Source organism: Nanorana parkeri, unplaced genomic scaffold (assembly GCF_000935625.1).
Source record: "Nanorana parkeri isolate BGI_ZX_2015 unplaced genomic scaffold, ASM93562v1 scaffold2, whole genome shotgun sequence".
In the NCBI taxonomy this organism is placed as follows: domain Eukaryota; kingdom Metazoa; phylum Chordata; class Amphibia; order Anura; family Dicroglossidae; genus Nanorana; species Nanorana parkeri.
The window spans coordinates 3,778,109-3,803,244 of NW_017306270.1; the positions used below are offsets into that span (position 1 = coordinate 3,778,109).

Consider the following 25,136-nt stretch of genomic DNA (forward strand, 5'->3'; position numbering starts at 1 on the left):
ATCCAACACACTCAATGAACCCTCAGGCTTTATCAAGAGTAGTCTTCTTAAACCGACTCTGTTGTTGAGTTGGAATTTGTCAAAGCAAACACCACTTGGAAAAGAAGAAGGTTTACCCTTGCCTTTTTCACCGCTTGTTCCTCTTCACTTATTTGAAGAGCAATGACCACTTCAGATCCTATAGATTTCCAGGTGTGAGCGCTGGAAGGGACCAAGAGGTCAACACTCCCAAGTGGTGGTTTCTGAACAGACTTCAGGCACCTCATCCTCTTGATCACAGTGACATTTGGTGGTGCAGGCAGCAGGAGAGATAACCATTTACAATGTTCTCTACAGGTTTGACGTTTATTCAAGATTGTATTTTAGTGGCCGAGACACTTAAAGTGCAAGCTAACAGAATTCACTCTTCTAACCCATACAAGATAGAGTCTTCATGTTTGCAATAGATTGCTGCAATTTAGAATCAGAACTTAAAATTAGGAACTTGTTATTAAATAACAATACTTTGTATAAAAAAAAAGTTAGAGAACTATGAGATGAGTGATTTCCACTCACCTCATAGTTCTAGCCGACCTGTGACAATGAGACTGTCACAGGTCGGCTCAGTAGATCGGGAGGTGAGCGAACACATACCGCCGCTCCGGCTGCGGCGTCTCAGTATACCGCGAGCTGTAGCTCGCGGTATACTGAGCTTAGGGTAACGGGAGGACGCTAGTTTGTGTGCTCCCGTTACCCTAAGGAGAACTATGGGGAAAAACACTGACCCCATAGTTCTCCTTTAAAGGGCATTTTTTTTTTTGGCTTTGAGAAGCCTGCTGCTTATAAAATCTCTATTACAGGTTCTATCTTTATCTAAAGACAGACAATAGCTGAACTATCTAGGACAGGGAGGCAGACTTCAGTTATCTGAAGGGGGTTTCCTCTATTTCTTTGAAGGAAGGAAAACTCTTCAAAGGAAACATGTTACCAGAGAAATACATACGCTGCCACTGCTGACCAACTACTGGAAACACTAGTTGCATTGATGTCAATGTCATGCTGATCTCTTTTTATATAATCAGAAAGTTAAATCTTAAAAATGCATTCAACTTCCTTAACTACTAAAAAAAAAAATGTATATTATTTGTGTATCACTCGGCTGTAGATCCTCAAATCATCTCTGAATTGGTGCTGACACTGTCCTTCCTTCTGGAGGGGGGCTACTTTTGTTCCCCATGGTCCCTGTGTGTGTTGTAAAGTAGTCACCAATCCAAGTTCACTCCTGTGATGGACTAAAACTTCAGTACAAATTAGCTAACTCACAGGACAGGGGTGAGCTTGGAGCGTTGACTACTTTACATCAGTGTGATATGTGTGATATGCTGCACCTGCGTCAATAGACGTGTTTGAATTGCATTTGGTGTGCTGTTGTCCCTGTTTCTACCTATGCATGTAACGATTGCCATCCGCTTACTACTGCAGCACCCATCCTGTTTTTTGTGGAACAAGCGGTCAGGAGTGCGATGGGTTCATAGACTTACATATTGCGTTAGGACCCGGCTGCAGAGCATCCATATATCCTTCTTATGAACTGTTATACAAACTAGATCTTTAATTTACACAAAAAAAAAAATCTAATTCAAAGTTCATTTTTCAAATCACTTTTCCATTTTTTTTCTTCTTTAAATAGTGTATCCTGTTTCTTTGCACCTGCAAACCCCATGGCTTCTCAGCAGCATAATGAATTCTCAGTCTTTCACTAATTAGCTTGAAAGCTAATTAGCATGTTTTTGTGAATGAAATTCATATGCTGATCATTCCTGCCATCTCATTTAGGTGTCCTTACTTTAAAGCGGAGGACTTCTGCACCGAATTATCAGGGGCTAGTTTAACAAGACCTCGGCAGGATTCAACTAAGCAGGAACATTAAATGGCCTCGGAAGATGGAAAGATTTGTTATCTCGGCCATGTTAATTTTTGAAAAACTGTTAAACAGCATTACAGAGTTGAACACTGAACTGTTCGCTTTTAAAATGACAAATTGAACAGTGTTTGTGTCACCAGATCTGGATCATTTAGCCCAATTTTATTTTTATATGTAAACCCAATCACTAAAATCTCATAAAACGTCATTTAACATCTTTTTAGATCTGCAGCTTTCAATAATGCTAAGGACCACTACATAATTTTTAACTCAAAATATGCTGCACTACTTATGGTATAATCCAAACCCATCTACTGTGAAAGCTAAAGACCACCTTTAATAAAAATAAATGAACACATACAGTATTCATGAAAGAAAAAAAATTTGCATTTGTTATATTTTTGCACTAGAAATAGTAGCAGGCATTGCTATATAAATGGAAAGCATTGCAGCCGTGATCAGTTGATCAGTGGATAGCGGTTGCAATGCTTCGACTCCTGCAGGTTCTCCCTCCTTTCCCTCTCCATGCCGAGATACGGACATTCAGTAACATACATGGGATGAATAATGAATGGACTACAAGTGGGGTGATGTCATTGAGAACCACAAACTGAAGTGGCTAATGGGACTTGTGGTTCTCCATTCACAGATCCTGTCACTTCTGGATTGCAGCACTGGGAGGGTCTCCGGTTCAAATTTGTTCGGGACGCTATCTGCATGGAGTTTGCATGTTCTCTCTGTGCTTGTGTGGGTTTCTCTGGGTACTCCGGTTTCTTCCTACACTCCAACGACATGCTGGAAGGTTAATTGACTCCTATCTAAATTGGCCCTGTACGTGTGTACATGTATGAATGCGTACGTCATAAGTACCTTAGAGTGTAAGCTCCTTGGGGTCAGGGACTGATGCAAATGTGCAGTATGTAAAAGCGCTCCGTAAATTGTCGGCACTATATAAATACTATGGCTGCAGCTAACCATTATTTTCATATTTGATTAGTTACCCGATTATTTTTTTCAACTAATCCATTGGTTGTATAAAACAAAATCTCTCCCTCTCCCTCCCTCCAACTATTCTCATAATTGATTTAGTCGATTAGCTGTTGCAGCTGTAATAAACACCTGTAATAAATAAATATGGATATAGCATGAAACATGGCATAAAAGGTAAACTTCTAAAATAATACCTGGTGATACTGCTATGATGGTCATTGTTGAGTCACTTTCTGTTATGAGGTGACAACATTCATGTTCCTATAGACCAACTGCTCGCTATCATTGTCACCCTGTCACATGCACGGCCAGTGGAGGCAATAAATGTTTCTGTTGACAGTCAAGGCACAGGCATGTTCTATTGTTGTCACCATCAGATGGATCCATTGCCACAGTGCATTTAGACCAGAAGTATGTGCAAAGATGGAGAATGGGATCAGCAACGCTCGGATGTGAAAAAGGTAAAAACAGTATTTCCTTAAAGAAAAAAATTTCAATTGTTAATGATATATCCTCGGTGAATCACACTGCAAAACAAGCACAGGATGCTCTTCCAAGGAAGCTCAAATTTTATTCCACATGCATCTGTAAAAAAAAAACAACTACTGATGCGTTTCTGCCTTACTCGGCCTTAGTGAGATTTTCTTTGGAAGGGCAATGTGTGCTGGTTTTGAAGTTTTTGGGACAATCACTCCAGAAGAGGGTTATCCGTGCACTGAATGTGGATTACAAGGATGCATGACAGGGATGAGCTGTGCGTTTCTCGTCTTCGTGTTGAATCACGCTGCATCTTGTCCACTGTTTCAATTGTGCAGCAGCTTCAAACTAGTAGCAATAAACTAGTTTATAGAAACATTTTCCCAAGTTCAAGCTCCGCTTCCCCACATTATCTTTTAATTCCACCACCAAGCTTGGTGCTTAGTGGCGGAATTGCGAGATAACTTAAAGCGCAGCTTGTGCATGGAACATTGTTTATGGTATAAAGCACTTTAGCGAGCTAAATGTCAACTAGTTAGGGGTTTGCATTGCATAGGATGGATTTCTACAGCCCAGTTCGACAGATTTGGTTGTTAGCTCCCAAGCTGATGCATCAGACCACAGGAGGTTGTAAAAATAAAAGTGATAATATAATAATCGCAAAAAACAGCTCATGTTACCTCAATGCCAGCTTTTTTCATGTCACATGGTCAAGATGCAAGTAGATGATCATTGGAACAGATGTGTCGCATACATGGGTATAGTTGTGGAACAATTACTGACCCTTGGATGTGTTTAGAATACAGTCAACTTCTACATCTAACCTTATGTCTCAGCAGACCAGAATCTTAATTCTAAGCTCACATGCAAAGCTTTCACTCAAATATTGCCAAAAACCAAATCCACATGGTACTGCTTTTTCAGATGTGAGTGGACTCTAGCAGGTTGACTTAGACACCAGACTCTTAAAAGGGATATAACACATTTCGCAAAATAATTGATACATCATAAATACATGCTAAACAAGCCATTTTGTAATATGGTGTTTTTTTGTTTTTTTTTAAATGCCCTTCCTATTACAAACTGCAGCCATCTAATTATTTTATAATGCAAAAAATAGATGATGCTTTGTAATCATATCACCACAAACATATTATTTACAGTTCCTACCATGGACTAATTTTCCCAGCAGTTCTGCTCCATACCTCCCAACTGTCCCTCATTTGGATGGATTGCCCCTCTCTACTCCTCAGTTGTCCCCCTTTTGCGTCTGATGTACAGGTTCTATTGAACTACCAAAAGTGTTATTCTGCACTAAAACCTTCATCTTATCTCCTAATTACCTTGTTTGCTATTTCATAAAGCCAGTGTAAAGAAAAGGTAATTGTGATAAAACTATTCTGGGTTTAACCATTTTTGGCATATAAATTCCTCCTGGTCCGCATAACTGCATAACTAGTAGCATGGTAGGGGTATGTCCATTGCTTAAATACATTGGGCTAGAAGGTGTCCCTGTTTCTCATCTTAGAAAGTTGGGAGGTCTGCTGTTCTTTTACAAGAGTAGGAAAGATCATGTGACTATAGCAGACAGACCCTCCGACTCAGCCGTAAGGAGGTGGGATGTGACTGGATCCCATGAGTCAGTTTCCCCAGGAGGTGAGACTGGTAAGGCAACAAAATCAGCTACAATCCCCAATGTATATAATTGACTTAGAGAGTAGTTGTTGTTTTTTTTTCCACTGCAAAAGTGAAGTGACACAATATCCTGCCATGGGCATTACAAATACAGGAGAATGCTAGAGGAGCCACATTAAGTATTCTCACTCTACCATCTTAAACTGTTCCCACACACCTTCCTGAAGAAGTGGCCATCATAGAGCCATGGGAACGCGTAGATGTTGTAACATTCACACCTTGTGATAAATCAATCTTTTGATACACAAGCCTTCCTAAAATCCCTTTATTCCATCATCGGAGCAACTGCAGACCTCCATATTTATAGGGGGCTCAGATTTTTACCTCCAAATACAGGAGTGGGCATTGCATTTTTGGCAGGAACATAACAAAAAAGGCCTTCAAAGAAGGGGGGAGGATTCAGGATCAACAGTATGGTTTCATTGGCCTGGTAGTTCTTCCACCCATGAAGGAATGTTTTTATGTTGTTATAGGTACACCCCTATCAAGTGACAAAATGTTGCATTTAAAATCCCACAAAGGATACAGACTACCTGCTCTGAGTGGCCTTGTCCTTGCATTAATATTGTGCACCTGACTGTCCCACTTACAAGAGGTGTATTACTGCCGGTAACTTCTGAATATCTCCAAATATGCACCAAAATGAAGGCCAAATACCAGCAACTCCCTCTTAGAGAGAGTACACAGCATAGGATGTGCAACGAAGCTGGAATCCTACTCAGAAGCACTGTAAGAAGCCTGCTAAAGCCATCTTAAAATTTCTGCACAAACCTCACATTGAAAGAAATCTGATGTTGGTAATGTCTCCAGAGATGCATTAACAGTTTATGTATCATCTGTATCTGCTGTTTAAACAAAGGTGAACAATTTTATTATAGATCAGCATACTAAAGTAATACGTTTGCTGCGGCACACTGCAAGCTGGTTCATATTTTCTGGCTGCAGATGGAGCAGACAGAAGACGTGACTCCTATGTCTCAGAATGCTCAAAATGAGCGATAATATCTCATTGAGTGACTCAATGGCAACTAAGGCATCTGATATGAGGAAGCTGTGAGAAAACCTTCTGTTTAGTCACTGGTTTTATGTCCTTTGAAGAGGAGTTGATTAGACCCTACATGGTCAGCAGAGAGCGAGAGGATCCATGCTGCAGCTCTAATTGTAGAAATAACGAAGGGGATCAGAGTTCTGTGTGAGGCTGTGAAATATCAAAATTTAGACTTCAGATACAATGAGTCATCTGTACATGGACACATGTAATAGAAGGGCAGAGCTCAGAGCTTTACATGTATATGAAGCCATTATTGAGATTTATATTTATATACAAGTGTGATTACCCCATTTAACGTCACAAAGCATCATTATACCTCCCAACTTCCTGGGACAAGAAAGAGGGACACCTTCCAGCAAAATGTATTTAGACAATGGAAACACCCCGGCCACATCCCCAGTTATGCGGACCATTAAGAATTTGTATGCCGAAATGATTGGTTAAACACAGATAATGGTTAAAAAAAGATAATTAAGTGCAGAATAACACTTTTGTTAGAACCTTTTCATAGATATCTATCTATAAGACAGACCAAAAAGAGAAACAACTGAGAAGGAAAGAGGGACAAAGGGATATGGTTCCAAATTAAGTACAGTCCCTCCAAAGGAAAGATAGATGGGAGGTATGCATCATGGTAACTTGATTCTGCAGACATTTCCTGGAATGCTCCAGAGACTTGCCAATGACTTTCAATGGTTGTGGACAGGTACCCGATTGTGGACAAAACTATCTCCATAAGACACAGATTTTTCAAGAATACAAGACAGAGGAACAGGAAGAAAACAAAAGAGGCAATGCTTCCTTTCATACTGCCTTGCAACTTATTCTGCCAATAAACATTTTACTCCAGGGTTGCTAAGGTAAAACACCGTCTTTCTGATGTGCTTCTAACATGAACCACAACTGGTAAGAACCTAGCAAATTGAATGTTTTTTTTTGGACAAAATAAAACATTCTGGGTTTTTGCCAGAAAAGTAGCTTTTTTATATGGTAACTGATGAAATGAGCATGGCCTGAAATAACGGTCCTTTGCTTGATAAATGAAGCCCTGGGTGTTTGCTGACTAGTGGGATAAAGATTCCACGTTGTAATATGGGTTGGAAATAGAGCTGCAAATAATCTGACAAGAAGCAGAGCTCCTATAATCGTACTGATGAGTCGGAGAATCCGGCCAAAAGTCAGAGAGTTCCCAGACCTGCTTATGAGAAGCCAAGGAAAATGTTTTACAATTAAAAGCAGCATAGGATCTAGGAAGCTAGGTTCCAGTTATATTTCTTGGCATAAAGTCTGTAAAGGATTCCTACATGTGCTCCACTATGGCCTTTCATTATATGGTGACTGCAAGAAAACAGCCTACTAGAGCAACATGACTTTATGGAAAATAAGGAGCTCCCTGCTATCACATGCTAGTTTGAATAGTAAATGGACCAAAGCAAAAAAAATAAATCTGTTCAGCACACACACCCAGCACTCATAAGTGCACAAGCGCCATCAGAAAGCCACCCCTGCATCTCATAGGCAGGAAGCCACATGTGCCTGTTCTCCTGTACAAAAAGAGAATATAAGAGATGCAGGAACTATCCATCAAATGTGAGTGATTGCATTCTCCCGAATATACAAGAAACACCTGGATATTAGGCTATATAAGGGAGCCATGGCACTATATCCCATATCCAAAGTGAATTTCTCAGATCACTACTGAAAACCCCCCTGCCTGGTTGCCTTGGATAATCCAATACACTGAATAAACCTCAGTGTATCAGTGGAAACAGCTGTAGATCCGAAGATAGACCAGAGGAAATAATCTGTGGTTGCATCACATATTATAAATAAGTACATGTTTATCAGAGATATTATTCAATAGCTGCACCAAATGTAAATGAGCTCCAGCGAAAACAGATAAAACATTATGCTAACAGCATTTCCTGAGGAAGTTTTCGGCACAGGAAGTCCTGAGTTCAACATGTTTTCCAGCAGTGTCAATCTTGACCTGATGCTACACTGTGTCACTTCAACTGGGATAATGAATGGTCAGGAATCTCATTGCTCTCCTTCTACTGTATAATTCTTTATCTGTCCCGCATTTCCTGCGTCTGCAATGCTCGGTATATACACTGTGCAATTAATCACATGACTGTACAGCTCCTTCGCTGTATGACCGGAGCACGCAGCAACTTATATTTCCTGCAGCCAACACTAGATAAAATATATCTTTCACAGTATCCCCAGGGCAACACAATTTCTACTAACATTACCCATTAGGCAATGGATATTTCAGGAGCCTGTATGGGCATTGTTTGTATTTTTTACAGATATATCATGACCTGGATGAACGAGAACCTTCACAGACATAACCGTACAAGTTAAAAAACAATTCCAATAATAAAAATGATGATTCCCTATCTTGCTTTATATCAAATTTGAAGTAAATGTAGAAGTACAATTGAAGACCAAACTCAGTTTTTTTTTTTTTCTCCAGGTACATTGTGAAGGGTTGCATCTACAAAATGCAGCTTTATCCCTATGTACACTAGGCATAAATTCAGGACTTTTTGTTTGTCCTTTCTTTCTCTTCCCTCCATATCTGCCAGTTACAGTAGAAAAGAGTCCAAAGAAAAGGATAAGGGAATGGGGGCAAAAAAAACAGCCTGACTCACTTGTCTAGATGGTATGCATTAGGAATCAGAACAATCTAGTTACCCATGAGAGCCCCGTGTCCTTTATGACCCAAGCAAATCCCTTGTATAAAGACTAACAGGGCTATTCACAAAAGGGTGAAGAGTTTGGAGAAGGCAGGAGAAGTGAACAATCTAGGACAACATCGCTGATTTGGAAAAATTCTCCAATTCAGCTCACTTTCCAGTTCAGCGATGTTGTCCTAGATTGTTCACTTCTCCTGTCTTCTCCAAACTCTTCACCCTTTTGTGAATAACCCTGTAGTTGTTAGAGGAAAAGTGGCGCCTACCTTGTCCCCAGAGTGTGACGCACTGCTGCTCATGGGTCTGACACATGCCGCTGTAGCAATACCCATCCAGTTTGTAGCAAGGGTGACCATCGTGTAGGTAGACATTGGGCGGGCAGTGTGCGCTGATTCCAGTGCAAAATTCAGGCAGATCACAGAAGTTATTTGCATCCCGGCATGGAGTTCCACCCGACTTTAGCTGGAAGGCCAAAGCAAAATTATTAAAATCATAATCAATAGGGGTATTTTCTTTTCCCCTCACCACTTTCACAAATTTTCCTTACTTTGGAAAATGCAAACAATTTACAATAATAATTATTCTTAACTCTTGCAGTGGGGCTATCCCCGCACCTCAAGGGTTAAGTGCACGTTTTAGGGATTAAAATTACAAAGTTATACTCACCTGAACCTAGCAGCTTTTAGACCCGTTCTTGCCAATTCACTCCCCCTGCACTCCAATGGTTTTAGGTCCTGTGAGTCATCATGTTCTATACAGTGTATAGGACGTGAGTAGGTCAAGGGACATTCCATCGCTGGACCGGAGTAGCAGTCAGCCAACTCCAAGGTTCAAGTGAGATCTTTTTTTATTTGTGTCCCTTGATGAAAATGAGCACTTAACCCTTGCAGTGCGGGGGTAGCCCCACCGCAACAGTTAAGAATAATTATGCCTAGAGTTCTTCTTTAACTTTCTTTTTTCAGACTGAGAACATTTTCAGCAAGTACAGAAAATAATTGATCTTGACAGAAATGCAAGTGTCCTCCTCACTTACTGTCAGATACAAGGAAAATCGAAATTACTTGCATAAAGTACTAATGTCCCCATCAACCTACATAATGGAGAAGAAACATAGGTAGACATGCTTGAACTCTAGCCTGGGCGACAACTATGGCTATAGTTACACTAGAGAAGTGAACGTGAACACCACAGGATAGGAAGTGTGTTATTCGCAGGATCACCAGGTTATAATAAAGGAAAAAAAAAGCCTGATAAAAGGAAACGAAGGCAGTCATCTGATCTTATGACTGGTATGCTGCAATAGGTTAGCTTTTTATTTTTGAGTTTAGACACACTTTAAGGCCTGGGGAGATACATTTTAAAGGGGAAGCACCTTTGTGGGTGCACCTTTTGTGTTATCTTTTCTTCCTCACATAAAACAATAATATAAAAAGACTAAGCTCTGTAATGCCTGTCTATCTATCTATCTATCTATCTATCTATCTATCTATAACCATGAAGATCTTTTGTGGCCATAAGTGTCAGATTAAATAAAATCAGCCTGTAACCGTAAAATAGATGCAGATTAAAATGGAAGATTATTTCAACTCAAAATGACTTCTACAGAAATTGCACCTCATACACATTTTAACAAAATCCATGCTTTACGGTAATAGAGAAACTGACCCAGCAAATGACTGTGTCTTGCAGACTTTAAGAACTTATTGTTCTTGAGAAACTCTTTTGTTTTGCAGGTCGCTGCACTTAACCACTAGGTTGCTTCTTTAATCACAAAATAAAGTGTAAATAAAATCAAAAGTGTATGAGTGTATTTCATAACTTGTCCCAGCCCCAGAGACATGGAAGTCTTTCCAGGGTCGGGGACAGAGTACAAAGCTTCTTAACATACACATCTTTGGCTTGTGGTCCACACTAGTGATAAAACTAAAGTTTTATGACAAAGTATCTTCCAAAATAAACAAGTTGTAACTAGATTAGATTAAAGTACAGAGTGTCATTGGAAGATTTTAGGGGTCATTATAAATTATACCATTACGGAATAAGCTGTGTTTTAGTTAGGGCCCATGCATCACTGGCTTGAAAAAAACACATCTGTTTCTGAGCAGCACTATAGCAAGAAATGAACAATTGGGTGTCTATAATCTGCAAAAAGCTAAAAACAACTTTGTGTCTAATTGAGGTGCCCACAAACATGAGGGAATTGTCACCCAATCCTGACTAATATGTTACCTGCCAGATCAGGACTTGACCGTACATCTATGGGTCTGATCTTGAAAGGAGTATCAACGTGGGGTTATAATTTTTCAGACCATTGCTACTGGGAAGATATGCCAGTGCTGGGGATTATCTGCTCTCCTATTTTCTGTAGTCATTAAAATGAATGTTTGGGAGATTCAAGAATCCATGTTTAAAGAAAGACTGATTACAAAAAAAAATACTTTACAGGGGTCAGATGTGCTCTAATTCTAAGGCCAGATTGGAACATTTGATTTTGAAATGGACAAAAGCCACATTTGCTGTTAGAATTTCGTTCGAGAAAAATGTTTCATCCTGCTGCTTCAATATTTGTCATCATTATGGTAGATTTCACCCCAATAACAAATTTGCACGAACGTTCAGAAAAGCACTGCTTTCTAACAAAATTCTAACTGTGTATACCCAATGTTAGGGGCAGCATAGTCAGGGCCAGATTTCCCGCAAGGCCCGGCCTCGGGGCAGCAGGGGTGTGGAATAACTATTTTCCAATGCCCGGCACATGGAGTTCGGGGCGCCTAGTTGTTTTCTACATTTAGTCCTACTTTGGGCAAGCAGAGCTAAATGTAGAGCGGGGAAGCCACCACTTGTTTTGTGCAAGTGATCTTGGTTATGCCGCCGAGATCACTTTTATGCAGCCTGCAGGTCTGCCATTCTCCATGGGAAGGGGAGGTTGGCGGGTACATTGAGGAACCTGACCTTGGAGCACAAGAGAGAGTAAATCCGGCCCTGAGCATAGTGGCTAGTTTTGTAAGCATTGTAGTCCTGCAGTTATAGGGTTTTGAGATGTACACTTGCTTAGCCTATTACCTGTGTGGAAAGGTTGTTTCAGATCTAGTCACAGACCAGAACAACTTTCAACTGGCATCTAATTTTATTGACACTTTTTTGAAATGCCTGCACTTTAGAAAGGCCTGCCATTCCAAATAACTAGGAAAACGAAATATCTGATCACAACACAGCTATCTAAAGGGTCAACATCAACTAGGTCAGTAGACAAAAAAAAGAAAAGAAAGGGGGACAACTATGAAGGAAAGTGGGACAAAAGGGATTTGGGCCCAAAAGACAACTGGTAGCTATGACTCCTACATGTGATACTTTTTAGTGTCAAAGCCATATTTTTTTTACCTGCTTGTACAATGTTTAACCATTGCCAGGTTTTGATCTGTTATGTCTACGGGGTGTGCATTTGCAGAACAACACATGTAGAGCAAGTATACAGAATAAGGTTCCCATGGCAAAACAGATTATGGCTGTAGAAATATTTTAAATGTCTGATTTCCCTTTACAAGCGTGCATGATTCAAAGCAGTTTGTTTATCTGACACTGGAGGACAATGAAGAATAGCAGAACTAAGACACTAATGCAATAAAAGCGTGACTTCATTTGGAACTTATTTGTCTGTCAGGAGTATAAGTCTTCTCATGCTCAGGGCAGCAAACAGCATTACACTGACAGGGGGAATACAATTTGTATGGGACAGATCTATATAGGAAAACTCCTAACACGTTAATATTGCATGAGGGCCATCATGTAGTCAGGAAACAGTAGTGACTTACAATAGTAAATTAACCGGCATCCACAGCATCTGTTCACTGTTTGTAAAATATACATATAGTTTAGCAGTTTAATTAAATGATGTAACAAATGCATCTATAGCGAAAAGCCATGCTTGACTAGCTTGTTTTAAAATAGATGGCCTTACTGATCCTATGGCTTTGGGAAGAAAAGTTGGGTTCAGTCACCCAATACGTTTTTATGTTTCAGAGGGACTGAGATGGTGAGATGTCCTCACCTCAGTTCTTATGCTGGGCACACACCTTACAACCATTGCAAGACTTTTGTCTTGCGATGGCTGTAAGGTAATTAAAAAAACTTACGATCTGCCTATCTTGGGCAGCCAGATCGTACTTGCGATAATCGAAAGCCGCGCCCCCCTGAGGGGCGGGCTTCCGATGACCGCAATGCCAAAGGTGCAGTGTGCGCTTGCGCACACCGGCCCGTCCGGCTTTTATCTTACGAACATGCTACACACCCGCCGAACATCGTACGATGCTCGGCGGGTTTTAGAACATGTTCGTAAGTTAAAAGTCGTGCGACCTTACAGTAGTAGTGGGCACCCTTACTCTGTTTTTATGTTGCTGACATTATTAACACAAGTGAAGGTGTCATGCTTTCCTTTGCTGGTTTTATCATAATGCACTATAATCATGAAGCATACGGTGGCAAGAATGTAACACCACGTAGTGGTGGAATGAGTTACTGCAAACTAGGTATAGAGCCACCAGTCTCAGAGATGTGTAATAATTTGCCGTGATTTAACACATCATCTTCTGTTGAAAACCTAACTATGATTTGTGTGTCAACTTTACCTTTTTTCTTAATAGTAAACTGCAATAATATAACATCTCCCTGTCCTAGATGCCTTCATGACTCTGGCCAGGAAGAAGGGAGAACTGGAGAAAGGTGCATGCATGATAAGCATGCTCATACACTTGTGGCGCTCTTGTGATTTCACTGGCTGGAGGTGCAGGTCACAAGTCAGTGTACTTTCCTGACACATATACAAGACATGGTGTTCATACAAGATTGCAGCTCTCAAGTATGGAAGTGCCAAATGGGTGTGGTGGTAAGTAGTATATTATTATTAATCCGAGGCACTCTAGAGGACCTTAAGTAATGTTTTGGGTCTGCGTGCGTTGAGTTCTGCTTAATTTAGTGGTACAAGTGTTCTTTAAGGTAATTATTACAACAATTATTGCCAGATTTGGTCCAAAATTGCCAAATCTGCCAGTGTACAGGCAATGCTACAAGAGGAAGCAGCTCAGATATCAGATGGCAGAGATGGAAAATGAACAAAGTATTAATGTACATAGCAAATGTACAATAACTCTTGTCTCCCACAAAGTGTCAGAGCGTAAATACTAGGCATGTTCAGATATCAGTTCCGATACTTGGCATCTTCACGAGAACTACCGGGGTTGCAGGTGGGACCTGGCTCTGGCGCTCCACCACTGTCCTGAAATCATTAGTCTGTATTTTTTTAGAAAAACTGTCACATGACAATAAACAAAAATGTATTAATACTTGTATCTGTGAGTACTTGGACTAGTATCAGTACTTGTACTTGAAAAATGGTATTGGTGCATCCCTTTATATACATTTATAAAAATAATAATCATACATTAAAACAGAGATGTACAAATCCCTGGCGCTCCGTGTGCTCCTTACAAATGTCAGATGGCTCCTAACTTTTGAATTTCTCTCTAGTTTAGTCTTGGAGCTGGAAACGTATCTGTACTTGTCCATTCAAAAAGTACTGCACTCAGTACAAGACTTTTCTGGAGCTGTTCAATATAGACAGATAACTCTGATGTCATGAGATGTGAACCAATATTAATCAAATAAACTTTGTATGACCTTTTTTTCAATTTTTTTTAGGAATGCTGAAATCCATAATTGAAGAGCTTGGTTCGTTCTTAGTTTTGGCTAAGTCTTTGATGGACTTTGAAAAGGAGTACATTGGAAAAGGAGACTTGATGCTTGAACCCACTGTTACCTATTTTACTTGGCTATTGTGAGCAATTTTTGCTATGATTGGGGTCACACCATGTGCAGTGTCTATGAAGCGGAGGCCACCTATATGTGGGTCATCCTTGCCGATTTAAAGCTCAGTTCCTGGAACTTTTGGTTGTCTCTGTTGGACCAACTAAATCTAATGGAACCCTGGATAGCAGCACAAACCAGGAGTTCTAACCCTCCCTCTATCCAACCCCCCCCCCCCCCCCCCCCCCACATTGTAAGAATAAAATATTTCCACTATACAAAAAATAAACTGAACTATGTCAAACTTTTTTTACATATGTTTATTTGTAGGTTCTCAAATGTCATTACAGTCATATGCTGAGCCAAGTAATAGAGTCAAATAAACATGCAGACTGTATTAATTCCAAGAGGGAAACTTATAAAGCACTGAACGTGACATTCAACAAACAAACATTCACTAGTGAGGAATAATTCACTCTATAGGAAAAAAACAATGAGCACGATGAGTCACCTGCAGTGAATATTTGGTGATTGTCACATACACTGCTTTCTAAAGGTGGCCATACACTTTACAACCCTCGCAAGACTTTTGTCTTGCGAGGGTTGTAAAGTACTTAAAAAAACGTACAATCTGCCCATCTTGGACAGGCAGATCGTATTTGCGATCATCGCAAGCCCGCCCCCCTGAGGGGCGGGATTCCGATGACTGCAATGCTGAACGGGCAGTGTGCGCGTGCGCACACCGGCCCGTTCGGCAGTTATTTCTCGATCATGCTAAAAATCAGCCGAAAATCGTACGATTCTCGGCTGGTTTTCCAACATGCTCGAAATACAAAAGTCGTGTGACCGTACAGTAGAAACGGTCACACGCCTTCCATACACTGCACGATTCTCGTACGAATGCAGGATTTCCCGCGATTCCCGTACGAGAATCGTGCTGTGTATGGCACCTTAAGTATGCCTCCAAGTGTAAATTAAAGGGTCAGTCCACTCAAAACCTATATTTCAGATTGTCATAGATGCCACATAATAGTTTTTCCTGTCTCTCAGGGTCTCCAATGATGAGATCTCCATGTCTGAGTACCTAGGTATGCTCATCTAATGTGTTCATTATGAGAGGGTCTCATCTACCTGCAGGATTCTTAATTATTATAACAACACGAGGAATACAATAGGAGGACAAAATAAATGTATAGGTGGAAACACCTAAAATTGAGGTAGGCAGAAACAAAGGCAGGCTTTGCCTTTGGAGCCCCCATGGTACACAAAAAGCCAGCTGGTGACTCAGCCTTGATGATTCTACCTTATATTTGAAAGATTAGTTTTGGTTGGACCAACCAAATCTAAATAAAGTTGTACAAAATTGCTGACTGATACTTCGAAGGTGATTATTTCTTGGTATTTCATGGTATAGATACCATGACACAATTAATGAGCCCAAGCTTTATGAGCTGGCCATAAAGTGAAATGCTTCTTACAGAGTTGACTAACTGCTCCATACATTGTAGGACTGGAATTTGATATAGAGAGTGGCCTAACCCAATGATATTTCACCACACCCTTGTATATTTAAGCCAATGATAAAGAATTTGTAGATCAGAGCTTTTGAGGTGCGGAAACGGTTGTACAAAGACTTTGTACAACCGTTTCCGCACCTTAAAAGCCCTAATCGTAGGACTGGAATTTTCCAACCCATCTCTTCCCTTTCATCTTCAAATCACTCTCACAGAATTGCCTGAAAGTGATTGAAATGACAGAGAAGCAGAGGATAACTTGGTGCATGAGCTTTATCTACAGCAATATGCCAAGTGTAAAATCTTTCACTGTCCTTTATTAATTGTGCAGCTTTACTGCAGCAATAAGTAATGGTGATCAGATATTTCTATGTAAAATGTTTAAAAACAGAAACAAAATCACAGATGCTTCCTACGTGCTCATAGATTTATTCTTTCTTTCAAAATGACACTAGGCACTGATCATTTCTGATTCCCTATTTAAAATACATGGATTCTTATGTGGGCATGGATTAAAGGAAGCCTATAAGGAAAGAAATATAAAAACTTGCTTTTCTGACCTCCTCCTTAAAATGCCAACTTCCTGGCTGCCTGTGGCTTCAAACTGGTCCTTGTCACTGAACCAGAACAAGCATGATGCATGTGAAGTCAGAACGCCTGACCTACATACTTGTTCTGCTTTGGTGACATAGAACATGTTCAATACAGGCTCAAGCATCGGCATTACAGCCAGTAAACTATCACTTCCAGAAGGTGGTCAGCAAAAATAAAAAATTCCCTTCATGCACAGCTCATCTTCCAAGTGTGTTGTGATGTGCACTGTACATAAATGGCTTGAAAAAGAGGAGACATCTCCAACCAATAGTAGGAGCAACAAAAATCGAGAACAAAATGTCCTAGGAGAGATCCGACTAAGTGTAATATTTATAGTACAAAGCTTTGGATAGCTCTAAACGTTTTAGGTGAATAAAGAAGAACGATTTGGATACTCACAGAGATAGATTGCGATCGATTTGGAGAAAATGTGTGCAGAGAATTTTTCTATCCCCACGCAGGATGGTCGCTCTCGATGCTCATCAGGGTGGAGTTTGGATGATCCAGAGATTGGCAGCTAGTGGGACCCGATGTGTACTGGAGAGACGAGACAAGAATGCCCCCCCAAAAAAGTAGGATCAAGTCAGCAGAGGCACCCGGATGAAAGAAATAAAGTAACGGTGTTTCTTCAAATTAGACTTTTTTTCCATGAAACACACATAACTAAACCATCTCAACAGTGGCCAAGTTTAGAGCCATGAAGCGTGTTGAGATGGTGTATTTATGTGCATGTTTAATGAAGTAAAACCCTAATTTGAAGAAACACAGTTACTTAATTTCTTCCATCTGAGCGTGTCTGCTGTCTTGAACCTACTTTTTTGGGGCATTCTTGTCTCGTCTCTCCAGTACATCTATAGTCCCCCTAGCTGCCAGGCTCTGGATCATCCAAACTCCACCCTGACGAGCATTGAGAGCGATCATCCAGTGTGGGGATAGAAATATTCTCCACACTCCTTTACTCTACTGTACATAAATGACAGATGAAGTGAAACTGAAGCCAAAACTTTAGTTTTCGATAGCGTGAAGAGAGATTAGAACTGCTGTCAAGTTTTTATGGCTGTCTGGGGAAATCCTAATGTGGGATTCACCCTCTCTATTTATCCCAATGACGATTATCACTGAAAGTGAAACAAAATCACAAGTTTTGGGTGTTCACCACAGCAGGAATAGATGGTAAATCTTTCAATGGGGACACTTGTTACGGTGACGCTGATGACTTCCAGGGTTTCCCCTCTCTTTGGAAGGATTTCCTTTCCCTTCCTGTTGTGGCTATCTAACAGGAAATTAATGTAAATCTCCCCAATTGGAAACAGATGGCAAAAAAAAAAGCTGACAACGGTTATAACCTTCCCTTAATCTATCCAAACTAAAAAAAAAAAAAAAAGTTTTGGCTTCAGTTCTACTTTAATATAAGTCTATGCGGAATCTGAAGATTGGGCATGTTGAGTGTTGGGACCTTTTTAGGTAAATATCAGCAAAAGACAATAACTAAAATGTGAATAAAATGTCACAGGGAGAAAATGTAAATAAAGGTAAACGTGAAGGGGCAGCTAGCTAGTATGGATTGAACTATATGAATTTGATTACAGTCGGTTGGACAAGAAGCGGGACATCCCAGACAGTCAGTACAGTATTTATATAAAGAGACTCACCTTGCAGTCTTCACAGCACAGTCCATGGGCGCACACGGCTCCGGGAATGAGCTGGCATGTGCTAGCGTTGCAGCAAGGGTTCGTACATTCCTGAAAAGAGATTCAGAGGAAAGGCTTAGAACTTAACGGCTTCCACCGGCAGTAAATGTCTCCTTTGTGCCTACAAATGAGGCTTATTCATCTTTCAAAACTCACTTGGGCACAGAACAGCTATTTCGAACTTACTCACATTCTGCTCCCTTCGCTAACTTTAAAGTAAAAATGATGAAACTCGAGCCCGAGGTGGCTGTGCTGGGAAAAGGCCTGTGCCAGCCGCGGGAGGATGACGATTGGGCCTGGAAAGTTTGTAGCAGATTATTTGCAGCGTAAGAATAAATGAAATGTGCAAATGAGTTACTGCAATGGAGACAAATATTCAGAATTAAGCGGGCTTGCTATCTTGCCTGAAATCATAGCACTTCAAAAAAATCTGATTTATTAAGACTGTAACAAAAGAAAAGTGAAGCCCGTGGCAACTAATTAGATTCCATGTATCATCCATACCAGGGGTATCAAAACCTCAGCCCTCCAGCTATCCCTGAACTACACGTCCCATAATGCACTGCAAGATTCTGACAGCCACAGACAAACTCCAGAGGCAGAGGCACAATGGCATTTTTAGTTTTGTAGTTTCACGACAGCAGGAGGTTTGAAGTTTGGTTACTCCTGATCTATACCGTGATGTGTAGTTAATGAGGGCCAATACATTACTGTTGGCTGTAGCAAACATCTGGTGGTTTGCATGGATTCCACTGGCCACAGCTACTACAGGTACACAGGCTGGCCAACCAGATTGCTGCACAGATTATGCACTTCTATAGCAGTAATGGCAACTGGTACCATCCCCACCCTATAGCAGTATAATAACCTGAATGACCAATACAGAACTAAATTATTGCTGCAATTATCTGCTCAACACATGGTAACCACGTCTATTGTGCATAAATGCAGCCAGAATTTTATTATGGGCTGTATCCTAACCGTCATTCAAATCAGCCTCTGCTGCAGCCTCTCACCTATAATTTGCTACAGAGTTACAATGTTGCAGCCTGATCACTAGACCGAGGAATTGCTTCCTTTAGCCCGTGTTCTATTGAAAGATCCAACTCATCGAGATCTCCAACTACCTCACTTCCAGTGCTCAGAAAGACTGGAGATCTGCACAGTTGTGGTGCGCATGCGCGCATAGTGCTTTCAGTATACTCGTCGAGTTTGCCACCTGCTGAATATTGTTAAAATGCAGCTGTACAGAGCTCCGTCAGTCTTTGTGTTTTGCAGTCTAACGCCGTCTGGTCGAAAATCTCCAACATGCAAGTATCCGGCAGTGAGGAAATTGGAGATTTCAACGAGTTGAAGATTTTGATAGAACACCTGCAGCAGGCATCACCTCAGCATAGGTCACTGACTGGAGCACAAATAAGTGGTTGTGGCATTAGATTTACTTTTCCATTTTTTCCCTTTATTTTCACCTGCTTATCCTGCCAGTAACACACTTTCTGTCTTAGGATGAAAGCTCAGTCAATCCACTGCATCTATGTGGGAGCAGTGGTGCCACCCTAGGACCGGAAGTTATTACCTCACTAGATTTCTGGCAGGATCAGCAGGTAATATTTTGCAGCTGTCTAACAAATATGAAAAAACTTGTCACCAGTATATTTAACAGCCTAAAAGGGGGCAAACAAGAGATGTGCACTGTGTATGTTTAAAGCTGCATTTCAGCTATAGAAATGTATATATACACTGGCCCAGCTTGGCTCAATTTAAGTATATATAAATTATCCCTGGCATGTCCAAGGTGATCCTGTAAAACATTGTAGTAGCTCCAGCTACTACAATGTATTACAGCATCTTCTGGGTCCAGGAACTGCCGCTGTGCTGAGTGACTTACCCTCCGCTGTTAAAACAAAGCAGTTTGCCTGCTCAGCACAGCACAGCAGCCATTCTGGAAACGCATAGAGGGGAATTTATCAAAACTGGAGCAGATTTGCACTGCAGCCAATCAGCTTCTCTCTTTCATTTTAAAATCTTACCTAAGCAAACTGAAGAAAGATGCTGATTGGTTGCCATGGGCAACTGCTCCAGATTCAGTTTGCTCCAGTTTTGATAAATTCCCCCCATAGTATTTTTCTCAGTGTATATTAGACATTCTCTGATTGGATGAAGGGCTGTGACAATCATCCAATCAAAGAACGCCTGGTATTCACTCATAGAAAATACTAGGAGTACCACTGCAAGTATGTATACATTTCTATGGCTGGAGTTCAGCTTCACGGGCTGTATTTTAATGATAAAAGGTGACATGCCATGAAATGTATTCATGCAGACTTGTAAAGTTACAGAAAGGTCCACTTTAAACTATTCTCCTCCACTTAAAACTATTCTCTTCCCCATGACAACACTAGCTTCAATTTTAATCATTGGAATTGGATGGATTAGTCATTTATTATCTTTACTGTAGCATAGAGAAAGGACTTTATGGAAGGAGCATATAGAAAATACATGTAAAAATGTATTTTTAAGTTATCCTACGAACGTACATAGTTCAGCAAACAAGATGTCTTCATGTGTGCTGGTACCAGGTGCACTTTTTAGGTTCTGCTTAGAATGTCTAATCATTAAAAGAAGAGAAAATTACACAGAAAACCAGTGAGAATTCACCCATCACAAATCTAACTTCAATGAAAAGGATCCAGACTGGCTATGGTTTGCTGCACTTGGCTGTTCTGCTTTGCTGAGTGTATTGCCTTACTGAGTAATCCCAAGTACTGTATATCCTAGCCAATAAAGATTCTATTTATTATCTGTGTGTTAAAGGAAAAATGGCATTTACATTTTAACAGCTCTGACACCAAACAAATCATGCTTAAACTATTTTGGGTGAAAATCAAATCAAACTCATGAAACCTATTTATAAAGACTGACCTAATCTTGGATTCAATAATTCTCAAATAGTAAGAGCTAGATTTTCTATTGATGCCCGTATATAGTAAAAGGTTTATAATTCCTTGTTAATCGCTTATGTCTGGGTTGTAGTTTAATAAAAACACAGGACATAGACTGGATATCAATATAAAGATATAAAAATGCATCTAAATTGAAATGGGTTCCTTAAAGTGATATTAAAGTCAAAAGGATGTCAAGCTATTTCAAATGCTGATGAAATTACTTACAATGGATGCTGCTCCTTGATGTTTAAAAGTTTTAGTTTCCTGCAGAATCAGCTGCTCCCCTGATCACTGGTCCTGACTTCCTGTTTTAGAGTGACTCCTTGCTCAAGCAGAATGCTATGCAGTTACCCTTATGTGTTCTAGTAAGCTGTGTATGTTTCCACAAACCCCCTCTCCTCCCTTCTTCGAGCTAGTAGATGAACAGTTGCTGAAGTCTGCTCTGTCCTTTGTGGTCTTCTACTGGACAGGACATTCAGGGAAGCTGAGCTGAGAGTCTTGAAAGCAGCTTTTCAGAAACATGATGATTGTAAGTGTTTGGGGGAAAATGTAAAGCAATGCTTTGCTGGGCAATGCATATTTGTTCGATCTGCCATCTGGATTCATTATTAAAAAAAAAAAAAGAGTTGGAGAGCTTACTACTCAAATAATACTACTTTAAGGGCAGTCTAAAGCAAACATTTTTTTTTTTAAATTGCAAAGCTTTAAACTGCTTTCTTTTAGACTATAATAGGTGAACATTCTTTCAAACACTTTAGACAGCTTCCAACCTTAAAGTGACACAAAAATCAAAAGTTATATCTTAAAAATACATTCAAGTACATTAACTATTAACAAAAATGTATCTTATTTGAGTATCACTCGGCTGTAGATCCTCAAATCATCTCTGAATTGGTGCTGACACTGTCCTTCCTTCTGGAGGGTGGCTAGTGTTGTTCCCCATGGTCCCTGTGTGTGTTGTAGAGTAGCCACATGTCATGTACAGTAGAACTCACATACGTGTATGGTTCCATCTCCTGAGGGTCTCAGTCTTTCCAAGCTCTCTCCTGTAATGAACTACAATGTCAGGATTAGTTTACTAATTTGTATTGATATTGTAATTCATCACAGGAGCGAGCTTGGAGAGAGTGAGACCCTCAACAGATGGATCTTAGAAGTATGTGAGGTTCTACTGTATATGAGCAAACTGTAGGAAGAAGACTCAAGCTGGCAGAAAGCAAGCATTATGGTGGGACATGTCGGCAAGCATTGGGCTTATGATGATGACATCAGTTTGACAATATTTTCAACTCTTCAAAAATCATTCAGGATTCACTGACAGCTGCAGTTGACTTGCAGTTGACCTCATTTAGACATGCCTTTGACCTGCTTCAAGTGGGTTTTACATTCCTTTAGAATGCGGGAATGCAAAATCTGCCTGAAGCAAAGAAAATCCCATTAACACAAATCCTTAAGAGCTCAGTATGGAATTGTGGGGGCACAAAGGGTAAATATAGTTTTTTTTAAAGTAAATCTGCCCTTTAAAGCTGCCTTCAGTCCCAATTTTGGGATGCAAAACATAGACCATAATAGGGGTCTATGTTTCTGACTTGTTGGCTGACTCTTTCAACAAGCTGCTAGCAGGCTTTAACTTGGCCACTAAGTGTGACGGGTGGCCTCATGTGTCAAGAGGAAGGGAAGGAGGGCAGGAAGAAACAGAGCACTGCACTTCCACCAAACGTTAGGTTGGTATTTGCAAAATAGAGTGCCCAGAGTTTTGGGGTTCTTGGGGAACCCAGGTAATGAAGTGAATATGCATACAAACACCTGGATATGGCTAGCTACAATCTACAGGTTTGCTTTAGCTTTAGGAGTTTTATATTGTAGTTTTAAATTATAGCAAAAACAAAAAATCCCTCAGCACTCAAGAGTCTTACATATAATAATAAAGGGGCATATAGGAAAACTGCGAGGATCACCGTTGAAACTCTGAACTAGCATTGCAGGCTGCATATGTCCTTTTAAATGACGCCTTTGTTTTCATTACATCAAAAGCTCTGTTAAGACCATTTTCTTACTTTTGAAGAACACGGTAAACCTAACCAGACACCCCAACGGCCATCCGATAACTCTGGTATGGGGGAAATGAATACAGCTAAACCACTGCTGTTGCATTTTCCAATCTTGTATAGTACTTGTTCCGTTTGTGCGGTCATTATTGCCTTACGTGAAATGTTTTTTTGACCCATTTACAGTGAATTTTCACCACACAACTGTTTACTTGGTAAAGGCGCTCAAGAGGAAGAGGGAAAACTATGGGTAAGATGTAATCAGAGTAAGTGGCACAGCTGCCACAAAGCGAGATGTATGCCTCCGCAGTGCATTTCATAATGTCGGCCCCACACTGTTAAGCAGCGATGTAACATGAAGATACCTTGCTTTGTCATGTCAAATCGCTCCCTTTCCAGTCAGAGAGCCAGTGCTTTGAAATTAAACCCAGTAACACTTCGAAGAAAAAGCTCCTACATTTATTTTTCTCTCGCCTATTGATTCTCTCGGCTTGCCACAGTCGGCTGAAAGCTGAACATCTTTCTGCAATCTAAACTAATTCATCCACTTGGCCATATGAGTAATTTCCTCCGTTTGCTGAAACACTGGCGCATTTGAGAAAAGAGCGATGATCCCCTGCATGTAAATGATGTCTGTTTAGTGCCCGATCAACTAAAATGAAATATATTTTCAACGTTTACATGCAGGGAGCAATGACTGCTCATAAGTCATCAGGCCGTAGGTATAGAAGACATCAGCAAAAGCAATATAATGTAATGAGCGCAGGTTATATATCTGAGACATGTCATATAACATTCCGGTTTTAAGACTTGTTGCAGGATGCTTAGTTTCAGATGTATTAGCAGGTGAACTGACACTCATATGATTTGTTTTAAATAGTGCAAAGAGTATTGATGATGTGCAAACAGCAGTAACCAGGTTTCACTATGAAGCCTAACTGGCATTCGATTTGTTACCCAGGATAACTCAACTTTGGACCAGGGAATAAGCCTAAACTACAACAGAACCAAGCACATAGAAATGGTCCAACAAGTATGAACATTTTCTGTGATATTCCTTCACTTGAACTTATGGAGCGACCAACAAACAAGATGATCCAACTATCTGACTGAACTATCCACTTCAATTACAGCAGTGCCAAAAAATAACGTGAAAACAATCATAGGTTACATCCAAGAATAGATGATTCATATCCACTTGAAATCGACCTGGGATGGGATGGCTTGGACTACCACAAAGCTCCTTGACGGCCTTAAACCCCACTACAAATATTTTGTAAATATGAATTTCCATCAATGAAGTAGACTTGTGCGCCGTCAAAAAATTTGTTCCGTTTCGGAATATCCGTTATTTTCGTATTTTGTAATTCGTGTCCGAAACTCAATTCGGATTAGTACGAAATACGAATTTTCGTTAGTTTTGGCACATTTTCGTAACTTTACGAACATTCGTTATGATGAAGTTAAAAAGCAAAAATACCTTTGTTAATATTGGAGTCGATGTGGTAGTTGTTTTTTTTAATCCGAAATACGAATTCCGTTAACGGATTTCGCATCCGAATTTCGTATTTCGAAAAAAAAACAAAAAAAAAACAATCAACTCCAATATATTAACAAAGGTATTTTGCTTTTTAACTTCAATGTAACCAATATTCGTAACGGAACGAAATTCCGTTAACAGAATTTCATATTTCCTGCCTAAATTGTAATGCAACTCTCAGCAGCAGAAG

At 40.2% G+C, this 25,136-nt stretch overlaps 1 protein-coding gene across 1 annotated transcript in view; it reads right to left on the reverse strand.

The window, feature by feature from the left end:
• ADAM12 (ADAM metallopeptidase domain 12) overlaps nucleotides 1–25,136 on the reverse strand; it is a 392,267-nt gene that overhangs the window by 57,279 nt on the left and 309,852 nt on the right. The window contains exons 13-14 of the mRNA XM_018558790.1: nucleotides 18,375–18,464; nucleotides 9,082–9,277 (exon numbers count right to left, since the gene is read on the reverse strand). Coding sequence (XP_018414292.1) covers nucleotides 9,082–9,277; nucleotides 18,375–18,464 — 286 coding nt within the window. The remainder of the gene's footprint in view (nucleotides 1–9,081; nucleotides 9,278–18,374; nucleotides 18,465–25,136) is intronic.